At 41.4% G+C, this 20,127-nt stretch overlaps 1 protein-coding gene across 1 annotated transcript in view; it reads left to right on the top strand.

The window, feature by feature from the left end:
* Positions 1–20,127, top strand: part of LOC139296758 (contactin-associated protein-like 4) — an 81,497-nt gene that overhangs the window by 20,678 nt on the left and 40,692 nt on the right. Inside the window, exons 2-5 of the mRNA XM_070919260.1 lie at positions 80–190; positions 7,580–7,773; positions 11,485–11,632; positions 15,303–15,509. Coding sequence (XP_070775361.1) covers positions 80–190; positions 7,580–7,773; positions 11,485–11,632; positions 15,303–15,509 — 660 coding nt within the window. The remainder of the gene's footprint in view (positions 1–79; positions 191–7,579; positions 7,774–11,484; positions 11,633–15,302; positions 15,510–20,127) is intronic.

Genomic DNA, 20,127 nt, shown 5'->3' with positions numbered 1-20,127 from the left:
TAAACTGGTTTGAATTAGATCAAATTATTTAAAAGACATAACTAAGTGGGCTTTTTTCTGCTTTGTGATTGGTTGACAGAGGTGTGTGACAGCGCACTGGTGTCCAATCTGCCGCCATCGTCCTTCAGAAGCTCCTCCCAGCTGTCCAGCAGTCACGCGCCGGGCTTCGCCAAACTCAACAGGAGAGAAGGTGAGGAAGAGTTTGACTCGATACGACTGTTGTTGGGTTTGATCAGAGTAACAAAACTGAGCCAACTGGATACATGAGTACATAACTGGGCTGAAATCGCAGTACTACTGTTGTTGTTGTCAATGAATTCGAGCCTGGAATAATGTTTATACTGCCTGTGGGGTTGTGAGCTTCTCATTAAGTCCAGTAAAATGTGAGGCTTACCTGAGTCTAACAGAAAGGAGGCAGCCGAGGTACTGAGGAGCTGCTCTGCTGCAGCTGTGCTCAGTGGAGAGGAGACTTTGTTTAAGCTCAAGACACAGAACACAAAACATAACGAATAGGAAAGTTTTTACTGGATTCACAGAGACTTGCGGGTAACTCACCAGTGACCAGTGTAGAGGGAGAAGGGGGGATCAGGTGAATGGTGTTTATTTGACCCAGCAGGGAGTCGTGTGCTGGAAGCTGATGTGAGGCTTTGACAAAATGAAGGGTTTGTTGTGGAGCTTTCTGCAGGGAGCGAGCTTCACTGCTTTATCCCGACATCAAAGCTCAGAATCAGCTGGGAGGGGGAGGTGGGTTTCAGTCTGGATCTGAATGATTTTCACCACCTTTGAAACTAAAGAAGCAGAGCCTGCAGAACAGGGCTCAGCCCTCAGTTTGTTTGATGGTCGAGACTTTAAGCAAACAGTTTTTTGCTGCCAATCTGCTCTCTTTGTTTGCTGACCTGACTTTGATTTTGATAACAGTGGATTGACATGACTCTCTACTGCGGTAATAGCACACATCCATACCATCTGTATTGGCTTCCAGCACATTGAATTATATTTAAAGGGTAGCTTTTACTCCAAAGTGCTGAAGAGTCTGATTCACCTCCAAGACTTCCAACATTGCAAGCTGCCAGTAGCAGGAAGGGAGCAGAGGTTGCATTGATACTTCAGGTCATGTAATAGAGACTGTAAGAGCTGATTTTCATCGTTGGCCTTTGCTGACACTTACTGGTCTAAAGTCAGTCTACTGTAATGCTGCTGACATTTCCTGGTCTTTCATTAACTGTTACAAGAGACAGGCGAGCCAAAGATGTCAGATATGAAAAGATATCAAAGATATGTGAACACCTGCAGTTAAAACTCTATAATTAAAACTGTGACCTCTGACTACTTTCATATTAAATTTCGGCCAATAGATACTCACAATACCGTGAAGAAAACCACTTACTAGCTATTTCCGGAGCTTTGAACTGCTTCTCACAGTCGTCCTGAGTGGATGAATTTTGCTTAGTGCTGGTTAAGATTACTCATATGTCATGTGACTTACATGTAAGTATGGAACTTACTTTTGTTTGTTTTACTTTGGTTTTATTTCCATACCTTGAAGGATTACCTAGTAATTCGGCGCAAAATACTTCCACACAGTGCTTCTCAGATGCTCTGATCAGCACGGCTGTGTTCGCTCGTGTCTTCCATTTTTGTTTATGAACGAATTAACAAGTTACACCCCTGCAGAAGAATGTAATGGACAACAAATTGGCGATACACAGTATGACAAACCACCTCAATTTTTGCTTCAACAGCAAATATAATGGCTTAACAAATAACCTAACCACAGGGGTAACATTCATGCATTTTCCTAATCTAGGTCTAGCATGTAGTAGGTAGATAAGGAAAACTGTTGGTGTCACATTTTCTCCTCAGCTACATTCACGCTGCAGGATCCCAGAGAGCGACTCCAGCTGCTCGCCGAGGAAATCAATGAATAAATGAACGTCTCCTTCTCATTTCCATCTCCTGCTGCTACTGCTGCTAACACTCTGCCTCCTCTTGTTGTTCTCTGAGGAGCTGCTTCGCTCTCAATTCATTTATCCACTAAGTGAACAGAGATTATCAGAGTCGTGGAATACCTCCCGCACAGCGTATTTACAGGGGAGTCAGTCAGACAGTCAGGCTTGCAGTTGGAATCGTTACACATATTCAAAACCATCACGTGAATGTTATTTTCGGATAGGGGTGTATCGATATATATCACCACATATCATGATACAAAACACTGTTTTCCATTGCATGAGTAGCCATGCTAACATGCTCAAAATGACAATGCTACAACTGATAGCAGGGGTCATTTTTATCATATATTTTCATCATATTAGTTTAGCTTGTTAACATGCTAACATTTGCTTATTAGCATTAAACACAAAGTACAGGTGAGGCCAATGGGAACGTCCTGTTTTGTAGGTATTTGGTCATAAACTAAAATATTTGACAGATAAACATTTTGAGTAGATGATGACGTTAACAGAGCGCAAAAGTGAGAGGTTCACCAAACAGTTCACTATTCATCCTGTGGGGAACACGAATTTAGGAACAAAATCTTATGGCAATGCATCCAGTAGTTGTGGACTTCATGGTCATGGAAAAGTCAAGGAATCACCAAAGCCAGTAGGTTTCACCCTTTGAGTACCATGAATATTTCTACAAATTTTGATGGCAATCCGTCGTACAGTTGTTGAGATAATTCTGTAGTGGACTGACCGACCGTGCTATAACTAGAGCCAAATCCTTCAAGTCCACGGACTTGAAGAGAATAGAATAACTGTCTAATACTAACGATGGAAAGACGTTTAACATCGCAGCTCTGCCGAAGGGAAACAACAACCTCTTCTAACCTATTTCCAGCAGCTGTTTCTCTCTGCGGTGAGGAGCTGACTTTGTGCTTCAGACTTTGACCTGATGAAGCTGATCACAGTGGAGGCCTGATAGCTCTGAGTCTGACACCAGAAGTGGATAAAAAAGCCCTGATAGTCTATTGATTTAAGATGAATGGCCTTTTACCAGGGACCTGGAGGATGAATGACTCAACTATTTCAGTCTTTCCATCAGCTTCTCTTATTGTTCATTTTGATTTCCCCTTTTGTCACTTTTTATCGTTTATTTCTCTCTCGTCATGCTCCCTCTTCTTTTCTTAGTGTCCCATTTTTCTTTCCTTTCTCCACCTCCTCTCTTCCTTCATCTAAATTGTCCCTGTCCGTCTTCTGTTCTTCTGTCTGTGTTCTGTTGTAATCATTAGTTTCATCCCGTCTGCAGTCACATTTTCATTTTCATTTGCGCAAACTAATTTAGCCAGCTCTGTCTTTCTGCCAAATGTTAATAGCAGTCTTTATGTTTTAACGTCGTCTTTCTTCAGTAGGCGACGCTGACAGTTATCAGTGACACCACTGCAATTACGCTGAAATGGACTTGAAAAGAATTATTGTGCCACAGTGATCATTTTATATTTGAAGGTAGACTTAAACTTTAATTGGAGCCTGTAAATTGGGACAGACTGTGCAACAACAGCCAGCTTATCTAATATTGATCTCCATATTCTGTTGTCCTCCATGGCTTCTAAGAAGTTCCACCGCCTTTTTTGTACTACTCTCGTAGCATGACACCAGTCAAAATAAATACAATAAATCCCCCCAATTCACACTCCTGAACACAAATCTCTTGCTAGCAAAACAGCCTTGGTTCCCATAGAACATCAGAAAGTATTTGGCAATATCATCATAAAGGCCCACTCAGTAGATGTTCTTGAGCTTTCAATCGTATCACATCATCTTCATCGGCAGATGAAGTTTGTCCGGATTTGTAAATGTTCAGATTTCCCTTTTTCTGAACACTTCAAAGACTCGTTGTCCATGTTGGCTTTTGAGATTGAGCAGCTCTCCTCAGCTCTATGGAGCGTTTCTATGGAGCATCTTTCAGCTCACTGTTTTGGTTTTCCAGCAGGCAACTTTGCTGTTATGGGTCACTCTCACCGCTCTCATCAACCCCGTCCCTGGAGAAAAATATAAAATAATCTTACTTCAGTCATACCTTGAAACCAGTTTAATAAACTATGATGCAAATTGTGCTTGACAATATTATATATCTTGGAGAAGAAAAAATACGATTTAATCATGCTGTAAAAAGATATTTTCTTTACTTCTTTAAGTCCCCTTTTTGCATTGTGGCATTTAGAAAAATGGAAATCCGTCCTGCTCCACCTGCAGAGAGCCTGCCGTGTTTTCCGGCTTGCTGCTGCTGTCAGCGCTGCATTGAGCCCATTAGCTTGACTAGCTAGACTCGCTGTCAGACTGACATGTTGTCAGGCTGCTGAAATTACCCTCCAGACTTTGTATTCTCATGCAAATGACCAGCGCTCATTCTGGACCTGGCACTTATAACATTCTGTCTGTAACACAACTTTCCATTTCCTTTAAGCTGCCAGTCTCTCTGCCTTACTTCCTGTCTGCCTCTTCATTTCCTTTCTGTCTCATGGTCCCTCTACCTGTCTCTCTCTCTCTCTCTCTCTCTCTCTCTCTGTGTCAGCCTGTCTGTGTCTCTGATGGAATATCAGTACATTATTGATGATGAAACAGTCATTTGTTTAGTTATCCATCCATCTGCTCCATACAGTGAAGTAGACAGGACTTGCTGTACTTGGCTGCACCTGATATTATTTATCAGTTAAGCTCAAACAACGACTTTTTGTGTGGACAGAGAAAACTGAAAACAGAGGCAAAGCAGGACAATATATCAAACATACACTATATACTGTGAAATGTGTCTCTGTTGATCTGGTTTCCACTTGGACCGTGTCACTATTCCCTGATCCGTCAGGCTCCAATGATAATTTCCGCCTCAGTTTGGCCATCAGAGCGGTGATGTCACCTTCCTGACCTCCATTATTCTTTACTTTTCTCAATGGGAAGTTAAATCGGGTGCCTTGACAGACACTGGAGGAGAGAAAACAGGGACATCTCTTTGATTTAAAGTGACAGCCGTGACAGAAAGTGTTCAGACCGTCAGCCATCAGTTCACCTCAATTATATTAGTTTCAGTTATACTGACAGGGTGGACACAGTGAATCTTCGTAACGCCTCTCTGTCTCTGAGTCGTTTCCCTCTGATCTCTTTCTCTTTTCTTCCCGAGTCTAATCTTCATGAGTAAAGGTCAGAGTGTCTGCTCTTTTCTGTTCTTCTGTCACTGGACACGTCTGTTAGTCAAGTGCTTATTAGCTTTGGCCTTTAGCTTTCGAAAGATCAGGCTCCACCAGCCACCAGACCGACACTGATTCATTTTCACTACTGAGCTTTTCTCCTCGACCTGCCACCTCACACACTTCAGAGGCGTTTTTGACTGGTAACAAAAGCTGTTGAAGCTCCAAGTGCCCTTTTGAACGTACATGGCACACAGGGTGGGAATATATGCTGCAATATAACCATATAAAACTAGTGTCAGGTCAACACAAAAGTGAGGATTTCATACAGACCTTAGTTTCAAGACACAATTTACAGTCGAGACTCTACTCTGAAATGATATTGTATGTCTCGTTGTCTGTTTGTATGAGGTGTGTCTTGGTACACGACATTCAGACAGAGCACACATGAATGCACCAACACTGTCATCAGTCAAAAACCTCATAAAATTGAAGGTAGCATCAGACAAACTCATAAAAAGTAATTGGGCAGGTCATCAAAAGGGTTAAATTTTGCAAGCATAAAGTTGCTTAATGAGTTAAGTGATCTGCCCATTTTATGTTATGAGATAAACCTTTCAGTATCTTGTTTCCACGCGCTCAGTAAGTTTCATGTCAGATCGACCATTACATCTTTTCATTTCAGGTGTGTGGAAGTGAGAAGTTTGGCTTGATGGTGGAACTAAAGATAACCAAAAACATCAGGATTCCTCCTCTGGGGAGCATGAACACCTCAAGCATATGTAATGTATCTGAACTAGTAGTCTTTTCATAGAATGAGGTGTTGGTCTAAATGGACTTTTGACCTGATGCTGTCACTCGTTGAAAAGTCAGGGGGTCACTAAACTTGTTTGAAATAACCATAACTAATTATATGACATTCTGGCGAGTAGTTTTGGAGATGTGTTGCATTTCTTTATCAGGCTACTACTGTAGAAACAAAGCAGAGAACTGCCGCACAGCTAGCAAGAAGAGGGAGTAGACTAAGTTAAACTTACTAACGTACTGAGTAATAACTTGATCAAATCTAAATTGATACCTAATAATCGGCACAGACGATCCAATCCAATCGATACGATCCAATTTGACAAACATGGTGCATTAGGAAGGAAAAATGAGCGCGGGGCAGGCTGAGACATCAGATGCCTTTATGACGCTCTCTGTGATGCTTCAGATGATTCCTGATCTTGATCTCTCTTGTTTTTCTCTGGCACGTCCTGCCCAATTTGAAGAAGTCATAAACTGCAAGCTTTGATTGATTGGTTCAACTTGTAGTCCGACATGTCTCTCAGCCAAGTCACAGCAGGAATTTAAGGCATCACTAATCTGACAAAGTGACCATCTGAAGTCTGATCCCGGCGTTAAGGCTCATCCTCTGTTCTACATTTTGTCTCGTACATGTCGCGCTCGTAACTTACGAAACATCGGCTTGCTGCTGTTGGAAGGAAGAGAGCTGAATTGTCCTCCTAAAAGTCAAGTGGCATTTAAGGCCGGCTTTCACTGTGTTTGTTCTTTTTAAGGCTTTCTGACACTTTCTCTGCATGTGTGTGTTTGTGTGTGTTTGCTCAGTGGGACACCGGTCAGCGGCATCCTCCTTTAGAGCCCGTCCATCTGGTGTTTAAACTCTGAGTCACACACACACACACACACACACACACACACACACACACACACACACACACAGGTTACTTTTTCAGTATTTGTGTTGTTATTGTGTAGCAGCACATTCAATAAACCACAGTTTATCTGTCCTGGCAGACACCCCAACATTTACACAAACAATGTCGGCAGTGTGCACGGTTTCACAGACACACACACACACACACACACACATACACACACACACACACACACACACACACACACACACACACACACACACACACACACACAAATAGCTCTACAGCTTTTAAGATAAGAAATAAGACGCAAACCTACCAGCTTGTACAATTCTACATTGTAAAGTATACTCTAGGTAGTGATGCAGGAATTATTTCTGAACATTGCAAGACTTTGTGGAGCTCTGTTAGTTGCTTTGACAAGTGAAATACCAAATGCTGATTGTTTCACAATATGCATGTGTTTCTCAGATACATATGAAAGGAAACTAATTCCTGATGCCACTGTGGGTCACGCATTACATGTGAGTGATTTCAATTCCTCAGAAAAGTTCCTGAAGTATGATTTATATCCCATCAGAGCTTCAGAATGCATTTAAAGATGTTTGCTGCGGTTTAATCAAATTTCTTCACTCGGCTTTCACAACAGAAAAGTCTGATTTTAGTTCAGGATGAAAGGTCAAGCAATGCAATTCATTTTTCAGCATCTACCAAAGCTTATTTCATCTCCTCCCAGATTGATGGAAATGTAAGAAATCACTTATGTATGCTGGTTTTTATCCTTCTCTCCCTGCAGGAGCCGGAGGTTGGTCTCCTCTCACCTCAGACAGGTATCAGTGGCTGGAGGTCGACCTGGGTGAGCGGACCAAGATCACAGCCGTCGCTACTCAGGGCCGCTACGGCAGCTCTGATTGGCTGACGTCGTACCTGCTGATGTTCAGCGACACGGGCCACAACTGGAAACAGTACAGACAGGAGGACAGTACAGGGGTGAGTCCGTGCTGCGGTAAACAGAACCGAAACAGTTCAAACATCAAAACGCCACACTTTTGTTCTTCGGTCTTGACTCTGTTTCCCCTCAGGGATCAACGAGCATCATCATATTTTGTGTAATTCATATGAAGTGATGTCGCGTCGAGCGGCGCTACGTGGCTCCGTCTCCCCCGCACAGATAAACTCAAGTCGTCATGAGTTTATCTCCTCATTTATAATGTATGAACCACCGTCGAAGCTCTGCTGACTCGGCAGATCTGTTGACAGAAGACTTTAGCTGCTGATCACGAACAGAGAGGCAGTCAAGGGGCACGATGTATTTATCTATTTATTTAATGTGTTACTTTGTCATTTTGTCTCTCTCTTTCTGACGTTTTCAAAGAGGGAGTAAACATGTTGGTTTTATCCGTCACTGCTGCTGTAGATTGTGTCCTAGATAACAGCTTATTCCTCTCTACCTGCCAATATTTTTGATGGGAAACTTATTATTACTTGAATTATTATTATAAGGAAATATAAAAAAAAAATATTGCTCATACACATACACTGTATGTAGGCTTTGGTATTATAAAATGATGGACTTGAAACCCAGACGTGATAGATGTAATTAAAATATACACCTATTTTAGAATGAATTATAAAGTTATAGACATGTCAAATGTATTAAAATATTTCATATATATATAGTATATATTAAAGTCCCTATAAATCTCCTTACAGCAGCCTTAAATTTGGGTTTACAACTTCTTCTTTTCACGTGCGTTCACATCTTCTGACTGCTTTGACACACAATTGTTCACGCGGAAGTAGTTCCACACAATCTTTACTTCTTGGCCTTTACTTCTACCCGAGTATAATGTTTACTAATGGTGTTTCTCCATTAGTGGGTCATTTTAGTGCCTTTGTCCACCGCTGATCTTGAGTAACAACGTGAGGCATCACCTCCCACCTCCTGGTAGACAGAGAACTCTTCTTCAGTGTTTTCCTTGTATTTGTCCCACCGTGGTGATGGTACATGGTTCAGTGTACAGCCGCAGGAATACTAAGCAGTTTTGATCTCGCTTGAGTAGGAAGCAAACACAGTGATGAATCCTGTCAGTGCAGACAGCCAGTTCAAAATACGTTTTGAGTTTCTCGCCTGCATGCTCCCACTGAGCCTTACACCAAATCAAATACAACAAACATGGAAAAAGTGTAACATTTTGCTGCCGTTTGAGTGGACATTTATCCAGGGGAGAACCACAGTCGTTACAGTTTGATTAGAAGTCGAGCCGAGGCAATTTCCTCATGTGGAGGGAATCCAGCTGATCTCAGCACTGAGGATCTTCTCTGAGAGAGCAGAGAACGACTTCTCACAGCTTAAAAACATGATCTGACACTCTGAAATGTGACTGGGATTGTGCTCAGTTTATGTAAAGCATTAGTCAGCAGAGCCTAAAGAGTCTGTCAGAGGAGAAAGTTGATGGGAGAGCTGTTGGATCGATGTCTACTGGGCTTCTGCTTTTAGCTCAGAGGGCTGAAGTCCAAAGAGGAAGTGTGTTGTTTTCTCTTTTCTTCTTTTTCTCTTTTGTTAGAAGCCTCTGGATGCTTGAAAATATAGTGATCCATCTTTTCTTTATTGTCTCTCTCCTCTTTATCGGTTTGCTTCCTCCTGCCTGGAGGGCTGGGGATGACGACACTAGTACTGCTCTTTTTTTTTGCTTCTCCCTGTTCCTCTCAAATTTCCTCTCTCCTTTTATTTCCTCTCCTCATTTTCTGACACTGCTGCTTATCTCCCTCGTACTCTCTCCATGTGATTTTCTTTCCCTTTCATTTTGTCCTTCTGTCATTTCCCTTTCGATACTCTTTACTGTATCTCCTCCTTTGTTTCCTTCACATTCACAGTTAATCTCTCCCACCATGTCTCTTTCACTCTTCTCTGCTCGTCAAAGGTGGCTGTTGAAGAATTTACATCTTCTGTCGAGAAGCAAATGAAGTTCTGTTCTTTTCTCGGTGTCATTTGTTGAGTTGGAGGCCCTGCTGGTTGGGTCATAGTTTTGAGGAGACAATACGTCAAACATACGTCTCTTTTGATACGAGACTGCGCTTCTTCTTGACGACGACCTCTCGTGATCATGTGAATTATGAGGAAAGGAGGAAGTAGCGTGACATTGTTATAAACCAAATCTCTTAGGGAGGAGGTCAGGGTTGGTGGTCGGGTGCACGAACTGTGTGACCCAAGAGACTGCTGTAGTCTGCACAATCAATAATCTGATTGAACGGTGATGTGAACAGCAGGATATACAGTTTATGTAGACAGAAACAGAAAATACCCATTATCCCAAAATGATTTACTATGCAGACTGAAAAGTCAGCTCGGGGTGGTGATCTGTAGAAAATCTTCCCCAACATTTTGGGTATTTTCACTAAATAATGCAACACCTGACGGTTTAAATGAGGACTTTATGGAAGTCCATTTCCACCAATCAACATTTTGACTTACTAAATCAAAATTATGTGATAAAGGTCAGAATTATGAAAGAAAAAGTCAACATGCTGAGATAATTGTCCTGCATCTGCACACTATCCACCTTCTTTGCGATGCTCTTTCCCTAACCCTAACCAAGCTGCTTCAGTCACGCAAGCCATGTAATCATTCTGGAAAACACTAAACAATGTCAGTTGTTAGATGTACAGGAATGTCAGATATCTGCAGGTGTTGTGAGTAATTCACAGTATATTGGAGAAGGGCTGGCGCTGTGTTTAATTTTCACATTTATCGTCATTTCTTTCTGAATTTTAATTCCAGTGAGGTTTTTAACATTTTCAAACGCCCAAATGTTTAGTTTCTCCGCCCCGTAGACAACCATGTGAACTCACTTAAACATAAAAATCACCAGAAGTGAATACACAAGGTTGTCATTCGACAATGTTGCCAGTTCCTCTCAGTACGATGCAAGTTGTCTACTCAGGAGATCCAGCTCCACTCTCTCACGATTACAGAGAAATTAATAAGTTAATTATTTGTCTAAGCTTGTGTTCAGCAGTGGGAGAGACAGTTAACCTACATGTCACCTTCAAGGGAGCGATGTCATTAGGATTAATTGCCTGATGGGGCAGATGAAAAGAGAGGAAGAGAGCGATTCATCAGGCATTCAGACCAGAGTCAGAAAGAAACCGACCATCAATTTTCCATTCATAGTCAAAAAAAGGTTTTAGTCTAAAGCAGGTTAATGAACATAATCTCTGCAGAGCAACATTTTCTGAAGAAGACTGAAAGGGCTTTTGTCGTTCTCCATCTGTTCATCTGAACCAGCATGATCTGCTTGCTGTTACCTTCCAGGAATGTGATTTAACTTTAATACGACTATGAAACAAGGTGGCTGAATGGTCGGTGGTTGTAAATGTTGATATAACGTGGAAACAATGTTCAATCATTGATTTTGCTTCCCTGAAGAAAGATGAGACAGACTAGAATCCAAGAAACTGATGTCCTTGATTTCTTATTTCTGCAGTAGACTGAGGGTATTTCATCATTTTATTATATTTCAGTTTGTTTAATGAATTGCAAACAAGGCCTTTGTTTATACATTTAAATCATAATCCTATATTAACTGAAGTCGCGTTTGATTTAAACAGCTGAACTGTTGCTGAATATGTTTATATTTCCAGGTAGCAATAATGCAGATACATAATTAACAAGTCCTCATAGTGTTTGTGTGTTTTCAGTCTTTTCCAGGTAACAGTAACGCAGACAGCGTGGTTCAGTACAAACTGCAGCAGCCGGCCATCGCTCGCTTCCTCCGCCTCATTCCTCTGGACTGGAACCCCAGCGGGAGGATCGGACTCCGGCTGGAGACCTACGGCTGTCCTTACAGTAAGTCGTATCTTCTTTATAGGACAGACTGGACTCTCTAGGGTGGTCTTCATCCAGCTGAAGACACTCTGGACACTGGTTGCACTGGTCTAATCTACAGGACCTGCGGAGTTTGTTTACTGTCCTCCAGGGAAATTTAGTTTGCATGGAGAATTTAAAATGCAAATCACTACAACTAATTGGAGAGGGAATCAGCATCTCACCAATCGATATATAACGCGTTGACTTTGTTTCAAAAGAAAAGAAACATTCATCACATATCAGCCAGTTAATTATTGCCCACAGACACACGTTTTCTTTCTTATTTGGGCCAACAAACATATCAAATGACCTGATTCTGCTTTCAAAAAAGAATAAATATCAACTGCTTTACCTACTTCCACCTTAAAAACATGTTGGTAGTAGTGGTAGTGTGTCAGCGTTGTTTGTATCGCCTTAGAGTTCATGCTGAGCGTGACTTTACATACATTATATCTGCACTGAATATGACTCCCTTTCCTCCTCTTCCTCCTCTTCATCCTCTTCATGACTCAGTTGAAGAAGCAGGTGTTTGTAATATTTTGCCCTCCGATTTCTGTTTGTTCACCACCATAAAAACACAGCACACTCATGAATATCAAAAACAACTCCAAATATTTACATACAGTATATGCTCAAATACGTTTATCAAACAGTGAATATTAATGTGCAAACATGATTTCCATGTGTCTTGGATTCTGCCCACAGCTGTTAGTGTTAGTTGTGTTTCTGGTTTCTTCTTTTATCTGTTGGGCCGTCGTCACACTGGAAGCTTTGAAAAGTTAGTTTGTTTAAATGAAAGTATCTCACTCGACTGACTATTGTTCTTACGAGCATGCTAACATGATGATGTTGAGAAAGTGCTCACCGTCTTAGTTTCCCGCGTTAGCATGCTAACATTTGCTCATTGCTACTAAACTTAAGTAGTAGCAGTACTACTTTGACCTGATGATGGCGCTGGATGAAGAGTGAAGTGAAGTTTTTACAATTCAACCTGAGGGGGACGTGAATGTGTTCAATTTTCATGGCAATCTATCCAATAGTTGTGGAGACATTTCACTCGAATATCACCTTAATGGTGACACTGGGTGGAAAGTCAGGGGATCCCCTCAGTCAGTTGGCGTTTCAGTCTGGACCAAAGTGGTGGACTGACCGACATTACCATGAGCCAAGCCAACAGTGGCTAAAAATATGATTCTTAGGCCCAATCCCAATCCTCCCGCTTGGCTCTACTTCTAGTTTTTGGAGTGCCCTGCACTGGGTGGTGGGACTTCAGAACGGAGCTGCAAGGGGTAGGGGTGGAAATCTTTACCTAGGAAATGGGACACCACGCACTATGTCATCAGTAGCCGAAGATGACGCATACGTAACACACCAGCGAAGAGGTTGTAGGCATTCCCACTCCGGACAGATGTTTCCACAGCGCCTGTGGAGTTACAGGTGAATCTGCTGCTGGATTATTAAGATTCATACACGGAACAATGAAATAACTGTACCGTCACTTACAAATTGTTGTTTAAACAAAGTTCTATTGACATTGTGACTAGCGATTAATTTTTAATTAGTTTTCATGGTTATTTGTCATTTGACCTGAAAACTCAAAAACTCAAAGTAGTCTAAATACATTTAGAGGTCCAGACCCGCGTATACTGAGGCTACATAACCCTCTAACCTCCCGGCACTAATTCATCATATTAGTTCAAGTGGAAAGATGATTTATGATAAAACCATTTTGTGTCCCTTAAAACTGTGTTTGCTGCTGTCCCCTCTGGAAGAAGATGGATTATGAGAAGCATTTAAAAAGATGGATTTTGATAAATAGCCTGGAGTGGTTTGGAAATATTCTCAAGTTATTTAAGGACACAGCCGATACATTTGTGTAATATGTTTATCAGCCAGCGTGACGGTTGGCAGAGGAGACTTGGTTTTCCTGTTGGTAAACTAATGTAGCATACACAGCAGAATCCTCCCCGGAAAAACAAATGTAATATACTGCAGGGAGCTGAAATATAGCTGTTAGTAGCAAACAGTTTACCACAGTGTGAAAAATGTTATTGAGGCAACACAGAAGAACATTTCATATTGTGCCTTGACAGTTATTATTAAAAGGCGATTAAAAAGGATTTGGGCGGGAAGTCTTATTGTTGTTGCTGTAAGTGAAATATTCATCTGGATAATGCAGAAGTTTTGCAAAAGACAACACAATAATATGTCTTTTTTTCCCCATTCCCATCTAAAATATTTCCGGGGGCCCTTAGAAAATTGAGTGGGTTTGACAGTTTAAGTAGCTATAATCAATATTTTTACAATATAAAAGACACATGCCTGGTTGTAAGCCTCCTCGGCGCCAAAGAGCGTTTCAGCGTCTTTCAGCTCATTGTTTTGGTTTTTCCGGGCACACAACTTTACTATTTTGGTTCAGTCTCACCGCTCTCAGCTGTTTTAAGCAAACGCAGGTCGGATAAACTCTCTGTACATGACCTGCACAGCCGCCAACAGCACACAGGACACCGTTCAACTAGCTGGTTTAGGTGAAGAGCCAGATGTTTCCTTCAGGAGTTGGTGGAGACCAAAACAGTGCTAAAAGAGAGTGAATATTAGACTTACGTTAATCAGGTGACTCCAAATTAAAAATGATGCCCATGATGTTTCCCTGACGTTTGACAGGCTACTGGGCATGTAGCGCACATGCTATAAGCAGAACAGAACCATTTTTGTGTTATCAGCCATAAACAAGCACCAATCTACCACCAATTCTGATTCTGATTCTGATTCTGATCTATTCTGGGGATACTCACAGGGATAATTATAATCAGATAAAGCATAATGTTCTTGGCTGAAATATAATGTAGGACTTAACGAGCATGGCTTGATAGTATATAAAGTAGACGTAGAGTAATGTTTTCAGCTTTACGCACTGAGGATGACTCAGTGCTCTGGAGCTTCACCGTGCTGCTCTGTAATCAGCAAGAAATACACTGTGCAATCCAATAAGAGCATTACTGCAAGCGAAGTGGTTGTGTGTTTGTGTGTAGGTCTTGGCATTAGGGAGTCAAAGACTTGCCAAGTTCATTATAAAACGTTCAGTCAGAGAAATTAGTTGTACAGCCGAAAAGGAAATTGATGCTGAACTCAGCTGCTGCTCTTTTTAAAACAATTCAGTATTTGCAGTCCATTCTATACAGCCTACACACCCCACGCTCAACACACACTGTTTACCTCGCCTCACCTCGCCTCACCTCGCCTCACTTCACCTCAGTCCAAATCCCCAGCGAGCAAGCGAGACACTAAGGTGAAATGTATTGATGAAAAGTGATAAACAGACTCGGTTCTCACTGTCTGTCGTACCCTCTGCTGCAACCACGATATCACAGCAACAAGCAGAATTTCACTGAAACCTCGATCATATTTGAGAAACACACTCTCGCGTGAAATTACTGTTATTATCTGTTGTGGACTTGAATACTCTGAAGGCTGCAGTACGAACCTCCACACTGAAAGAAAAGTAACACAAATTAAAACAAACAGACTTTTTACCCGATCAAGGAGAATGTGGTCTTTGTGAAGCTGTTGGTTTTGGTTGAGCTTCTGGTTTGGATGTTTCACAGTTTCTTGATCGTGAAATCTCTTCTGTCTCTGTTTTGTCTTTCAGCCTCTGATGTGGTGAGTCTGGACGGCGGCGGCAGCAGCCTGGTGTACAGGTTGAGTCGCGGGCCGAGACGGACGCCCAGAGATGTCGTCTCTCTGAAGTTTAAAACCCTGAGGAATTCTGGGACACTGCTGCACGCAGAGGGGGAGGGAGGACTCAGCCTCAGTCTGGAGTTAGAGAGAGGAAAACTACAGCTGCTGCTCAGACAAGGTACAACACAGCAGATACACACACATACTGACATCCTCTCATACAGAAGAACACTCTAAAAAGTAAATATACCAAAATTGTAAGCAAACTAATGAGAAGAGTAAAAACATCTGTAATGAAATCAACAGAATATCAAAAATATTTTTAGAGTTGGTGCCTGTTGAAGACTTGAAACACGTTCCCTAGGTTCACACTAGTCTAAATTATTTGAAGACTGTAAAGCCTCTTCTTCATCAAAATAGATAATCAGTGGATACACGATTGTTTTCATGTTGTAGGCCATGACAAAATAGCTCACATGTAAAATGTCTCATAATGTAAGAGAACACACATCTTTAAAGATAAGGGTCAGGTTCAGTAAACACGTCTCCCCTGACAAGGAACATGATTTTTACTACTCAATACTTTCACTACTTTCTTATTTCTTGTAAAAAAAAAAAAACAACCTTCAGCTGAAACATTTTGATCAGCAAAGAGACACAAGAGACATTGTGTTCTTTGTTGTTGAATTTGTGAAGTAGTTCATGGTTGTATTGGTACAGAACATCTGTATGAGGTGGAGGACAATATAAACTCTGAGATAACTTTAGATTGGTTGTGGTTGGGTGTGATGGACGACACGCACGCTGCCGCCTGATTGGTTTAAATCTTGGCTCGCGCTCTGCTGCTGCATCTCTGTCTAGTTACAGCCGTGATGGATGGCACCCGTTCACTGTAGCATGTGTTAGGGCCGGACTCTGCAACACTTGATGCACGGCCTATAATCTTTACAGAGGGGTGTGTGTGTGTGTGTGTGTGTGTGTGTAAGTCGGGTTGAACCAGAGGTGGTCAGGCTGCCATGCTGAATCATCACCATATGGCTCACCTCTCATAGGAAACCCCATCTGGCTGCTGAAACACTTTCTCCATCCATCCATCCATCCATCTTTTTGCCCTCTCTCCATGTCACATCTCCCATAAGTTTTCCCCCCGTCTCCTCCTCTTTCTTTTTATCTTTCCTTCTGTTAACCTCTCTGATAAAAAAAAATTCTCACAAATGCTCTTCATCCCAGCGTCCTCACCTTCCTTCGTCCATTCCTCTCTCATATGTTTATCCTACCTTCTCTCCATCTGCCACCCACTTCCCTCTGTCTCTTTCTCCTCCATCTCCTCTAACAGAATGCTTGTGAAATCACATCCTTAAAGAAAATCACATTTTAAGGAAAGTGTATCTATGCCCCCTGTGCGTCTGTATCTGTGTGTCACCTTTACAAAAGAGCCAAACATCTTGGGAACCGTAACAATCCGGATCACCTTGAAAAGCTGCCTCCTTAAGAAGACAGACGGTGTCACCTTCAAGAAAAACACTTTCACTTTCACTATAGCACCTAAATCAGCTGTGGTTTTAAGTGAAGACTGTTCCCCCTGAAACAGATTGTGTGTCACCTTCAGTTCTAACTTAAAGACTGTGTCATGTCACCGTAAAGAGAGACTGCAGCTCAGTGAGAGGAAATTAAAGCCGTCCATTGAAACGATGGAGGAGAGATTGGGTGGGATTCTTCTTCTGCTGCAACAGACCTCTTTCTTCTTCCTCTGTCTTTCTGCTTATATTTCTGTCCCTCTCTACTCCTCTGTGTTTCGTTACGTGACTCTTTGCTTCTGTTTTCCTCCTTTTCTGTTCTAATTACCGCTGTTTGTCTCCACAGATCCCCCATTGCTATGTTTCTCCACATCACAAGAGGCCATTTGCCTTTTTCATCTGTACACTGACACACATACGCACCCTTTTGATATTCCCCATTAACCTTCGTTTCTGTTTTCCTCTTCCTTCATTGTTATGTATCTCTGTCTTTTGAATACGCCAACACGACTCTTTGCCTATTTTTTCCTCTTGTTTTTTTTCAAAAGTGGCCATAAGCCTTTTTCAGTTCAGTGTCCTTCAACTTTCTGTCTCATATTTTCTACTTTATTTCTCTCTCTCTCTCTCTCTTATCTCTCTTTCTGCATTTAGGTTACAGATTGCGTAATTTAGGTCATCGGCTGTGTGCTCTGACCCCAAGCTCATGCGTGGTCCGCTCCGCTGTGCTAACACTAACATATCGAGGTCTGACCCCCCCGGAGCAGATGATTCGCTTTATGAGGCAACTCTGAGTAACAGCCCTGCACAGAAACAGCAGCTCCGTCCTGGATAGTAGAGGAAACAAAACACTAATAGTTAGAAACCTGATGGCTATATATGTCTTTAGACAATGCAAAACGTCTGTTCTGCTCAGTTTGTCATTTAATATAAACTGCCATGAGAGTGAATTACACAACATCCACCTCTCCCACTCTCCACATGAAAGCGTCTTCTTTCCCCACATGGGGAATATTTTTGTTGCGTTTTGTACTTTGTTCGGCTTTTTGAGTTTTTCTGTCAGTGTTTCTCATTCAGTCATTTATACACCGTGGCTTTAAAAATGACGTGCTTTTGTTTAAGGTATTTGTGAACATCAAGTAGTGATATTACGCTTGATACTTTGAGCGGATAAAGCTTTGTATTGATGCTTGTGTCATAATCTCAATGACATCCGACAGACTCATTTCACATCAAGTCACAGGACTGGTGAAGGAAAGAGATCAGAAACGTAATATATGTTTGTTTTGTCCAATTTCAGTCATTTGAAGTACCAATTTAAAGTAATGCTAAAAGAAATGCTGGGTCAGACACTTCAGCTTCAGATACTTGGCAGCTGTTACTATTTAGCTGAAGCAGGTTGTGACATTTTTGGCTTTATAGTGGAACAATAAGAAGGTAGATTTAGTGGAATTAGCAATTGTATGTAATTGAAGTTTACATTATCCAAGTCAATATCTCCCCTTCCTCCCCATGTTCTCAGTACAGAGTGATTCTGTGTTATCATTCCTTATATGTTAGACACAGAAGGAGATCCTGTAACTGCTGTGAATGGGACTGTCGTCATTCTGTCATCTCGTTTCTGCAGTTTGACTTGTGATGCAGATTTGACTCTCTACATTCAAACAATAGAAAAGTGGATGATGTTATCTAAAAAAAACAAATGGCCTCGCGTCACCATTCTTTCTCAGTGGAAGAAATAAATAAGAAAACTTCTGAGGCAGCAGAAAATCCCTCAAACAAATTTCTCACTCTGTGACCCAAGTAGTGGATCATCACAGAGCTTCTGATTTGAGCTGATTATGTGACAGACGTGGTGCTTCATGACGGTGAATTGAAATAGCTGAAATAATTATAGCAGCCTGTTTTCTGTGTCGTCCTCTATAATCAGATTTTGAGCAGCCGTAATAGAAAAGCAGACAAGAAACAATGAGGGGAAACTGTCTTGAGGACATGTGTAGAATGAGAAAGTGATATAGAGTTCAGCACAGACCATGATGTTGAGACAAGCACATCCAGTCTGATACAGAGGCACTTCTTCCTCTTCTCTCCTTGTTGTCCAGCAAGGCCTGGCCTTTAATTAGCTTGAGACAGATGCCACTCTAGTTTTCTAGATCCAGTTTCTGTACGTACTACATCTGAGGTGAGAAAGAAGCCATGTAGCTGCAGAGTCGTGCTTCATTTCAACACCTAGTTTAATTAGTTGTTCACGAGTCTAGGGGGGGGGTTTTCGAGAGGCGGCAAGTCACGTCATCACAATGCTTCCCATAATTTCCTGATTAGTCCTTGTGAGATATAGTCTGGCATTTCAGTTCCAGTTTTCAGTGACTTTAAATGGTCCATTTTGTCGCAAAAGAATTTCAACAGATCTGTGACAGAAGCATCAAAAATAATGACATTTTCATAATAAAGCAATGCCAGCTAATAAGAGCAGTGAAGTGGATTTATTTTACAATTCAAAATACTAATAATGATAATAATACGGCATCAATCAATGCCAGCCATTCTCTTGTACCACCACCCCTGTGAGCTGTTGGAGAGTATTACATTTCAATCATTATTTGACCAAGAAAATTATTTTCTTTCTCCTGCTATTCGGCACAGAATTGATTTTAAATTTTGCACGAAATCACAAACTACCTATGTTACTGGAAGATGTATTGTTATATCTTTGATGACAGACAGCGATGTCTTCTAAATGTTTGGCATGACGTGAAAATAACTTACTCACTTATTCACTCACTCATTAACTAAGTATATCTAACAAAGGTCAGTGGTGAAGAAAAAGCTTTTACCATCTCACAGTCCCTCCACTCCGACGCTACTAGACTGAAAACGTGTCGTCCCTGTCTGGCGATGATTTCATTGCCAAAAAGAGACAAGGAACTTAGAGACAGATAAATGAAGAGAAGGATATAGATGGTTCCATATATTCATATCAGTAGAATGATTTTCTGTTAGATATTTGCCTATTTGTTGTTGTTGATTCCGGCTTTATATTTGCACTTATTCACACAGTAATCAAATCATCCAATAAAACGCTCCATCATCAGGTCCTCCTCCTCCTCTCTTCTCCTCCTCCTACAACTTAATAATTTTTCCATTAATCAGTGCCATTAAAGACATCTGATTTATTTTTAATATCGCCATCGTTCCTCTCGTATCGATTGCACTTGTCTCTTCCCTCTCGTCCAGACTGTAATCAAATAACTCATCACAATAAATATGTTGACAGGACAGACT

Source organism: Enoplosus armatus, chromosome 14 (genome assembly GCF_043641665.1).
Source record: "Enoplosus armatus isolate fEnoArm2 chromosome 14, fEnoArm2.hap1, whole genome shotgun sequence".
NCBI classification, from domain to species: Eukaryota; Metazoa; Chordata; class Actinopteri; order Centrarchiformes; family Enoplosidae; genus Enoplosus; species Enoplosus armatus.
This window is presented reverse-complemented; position numbering and strand designations above follow the sequence as displayed.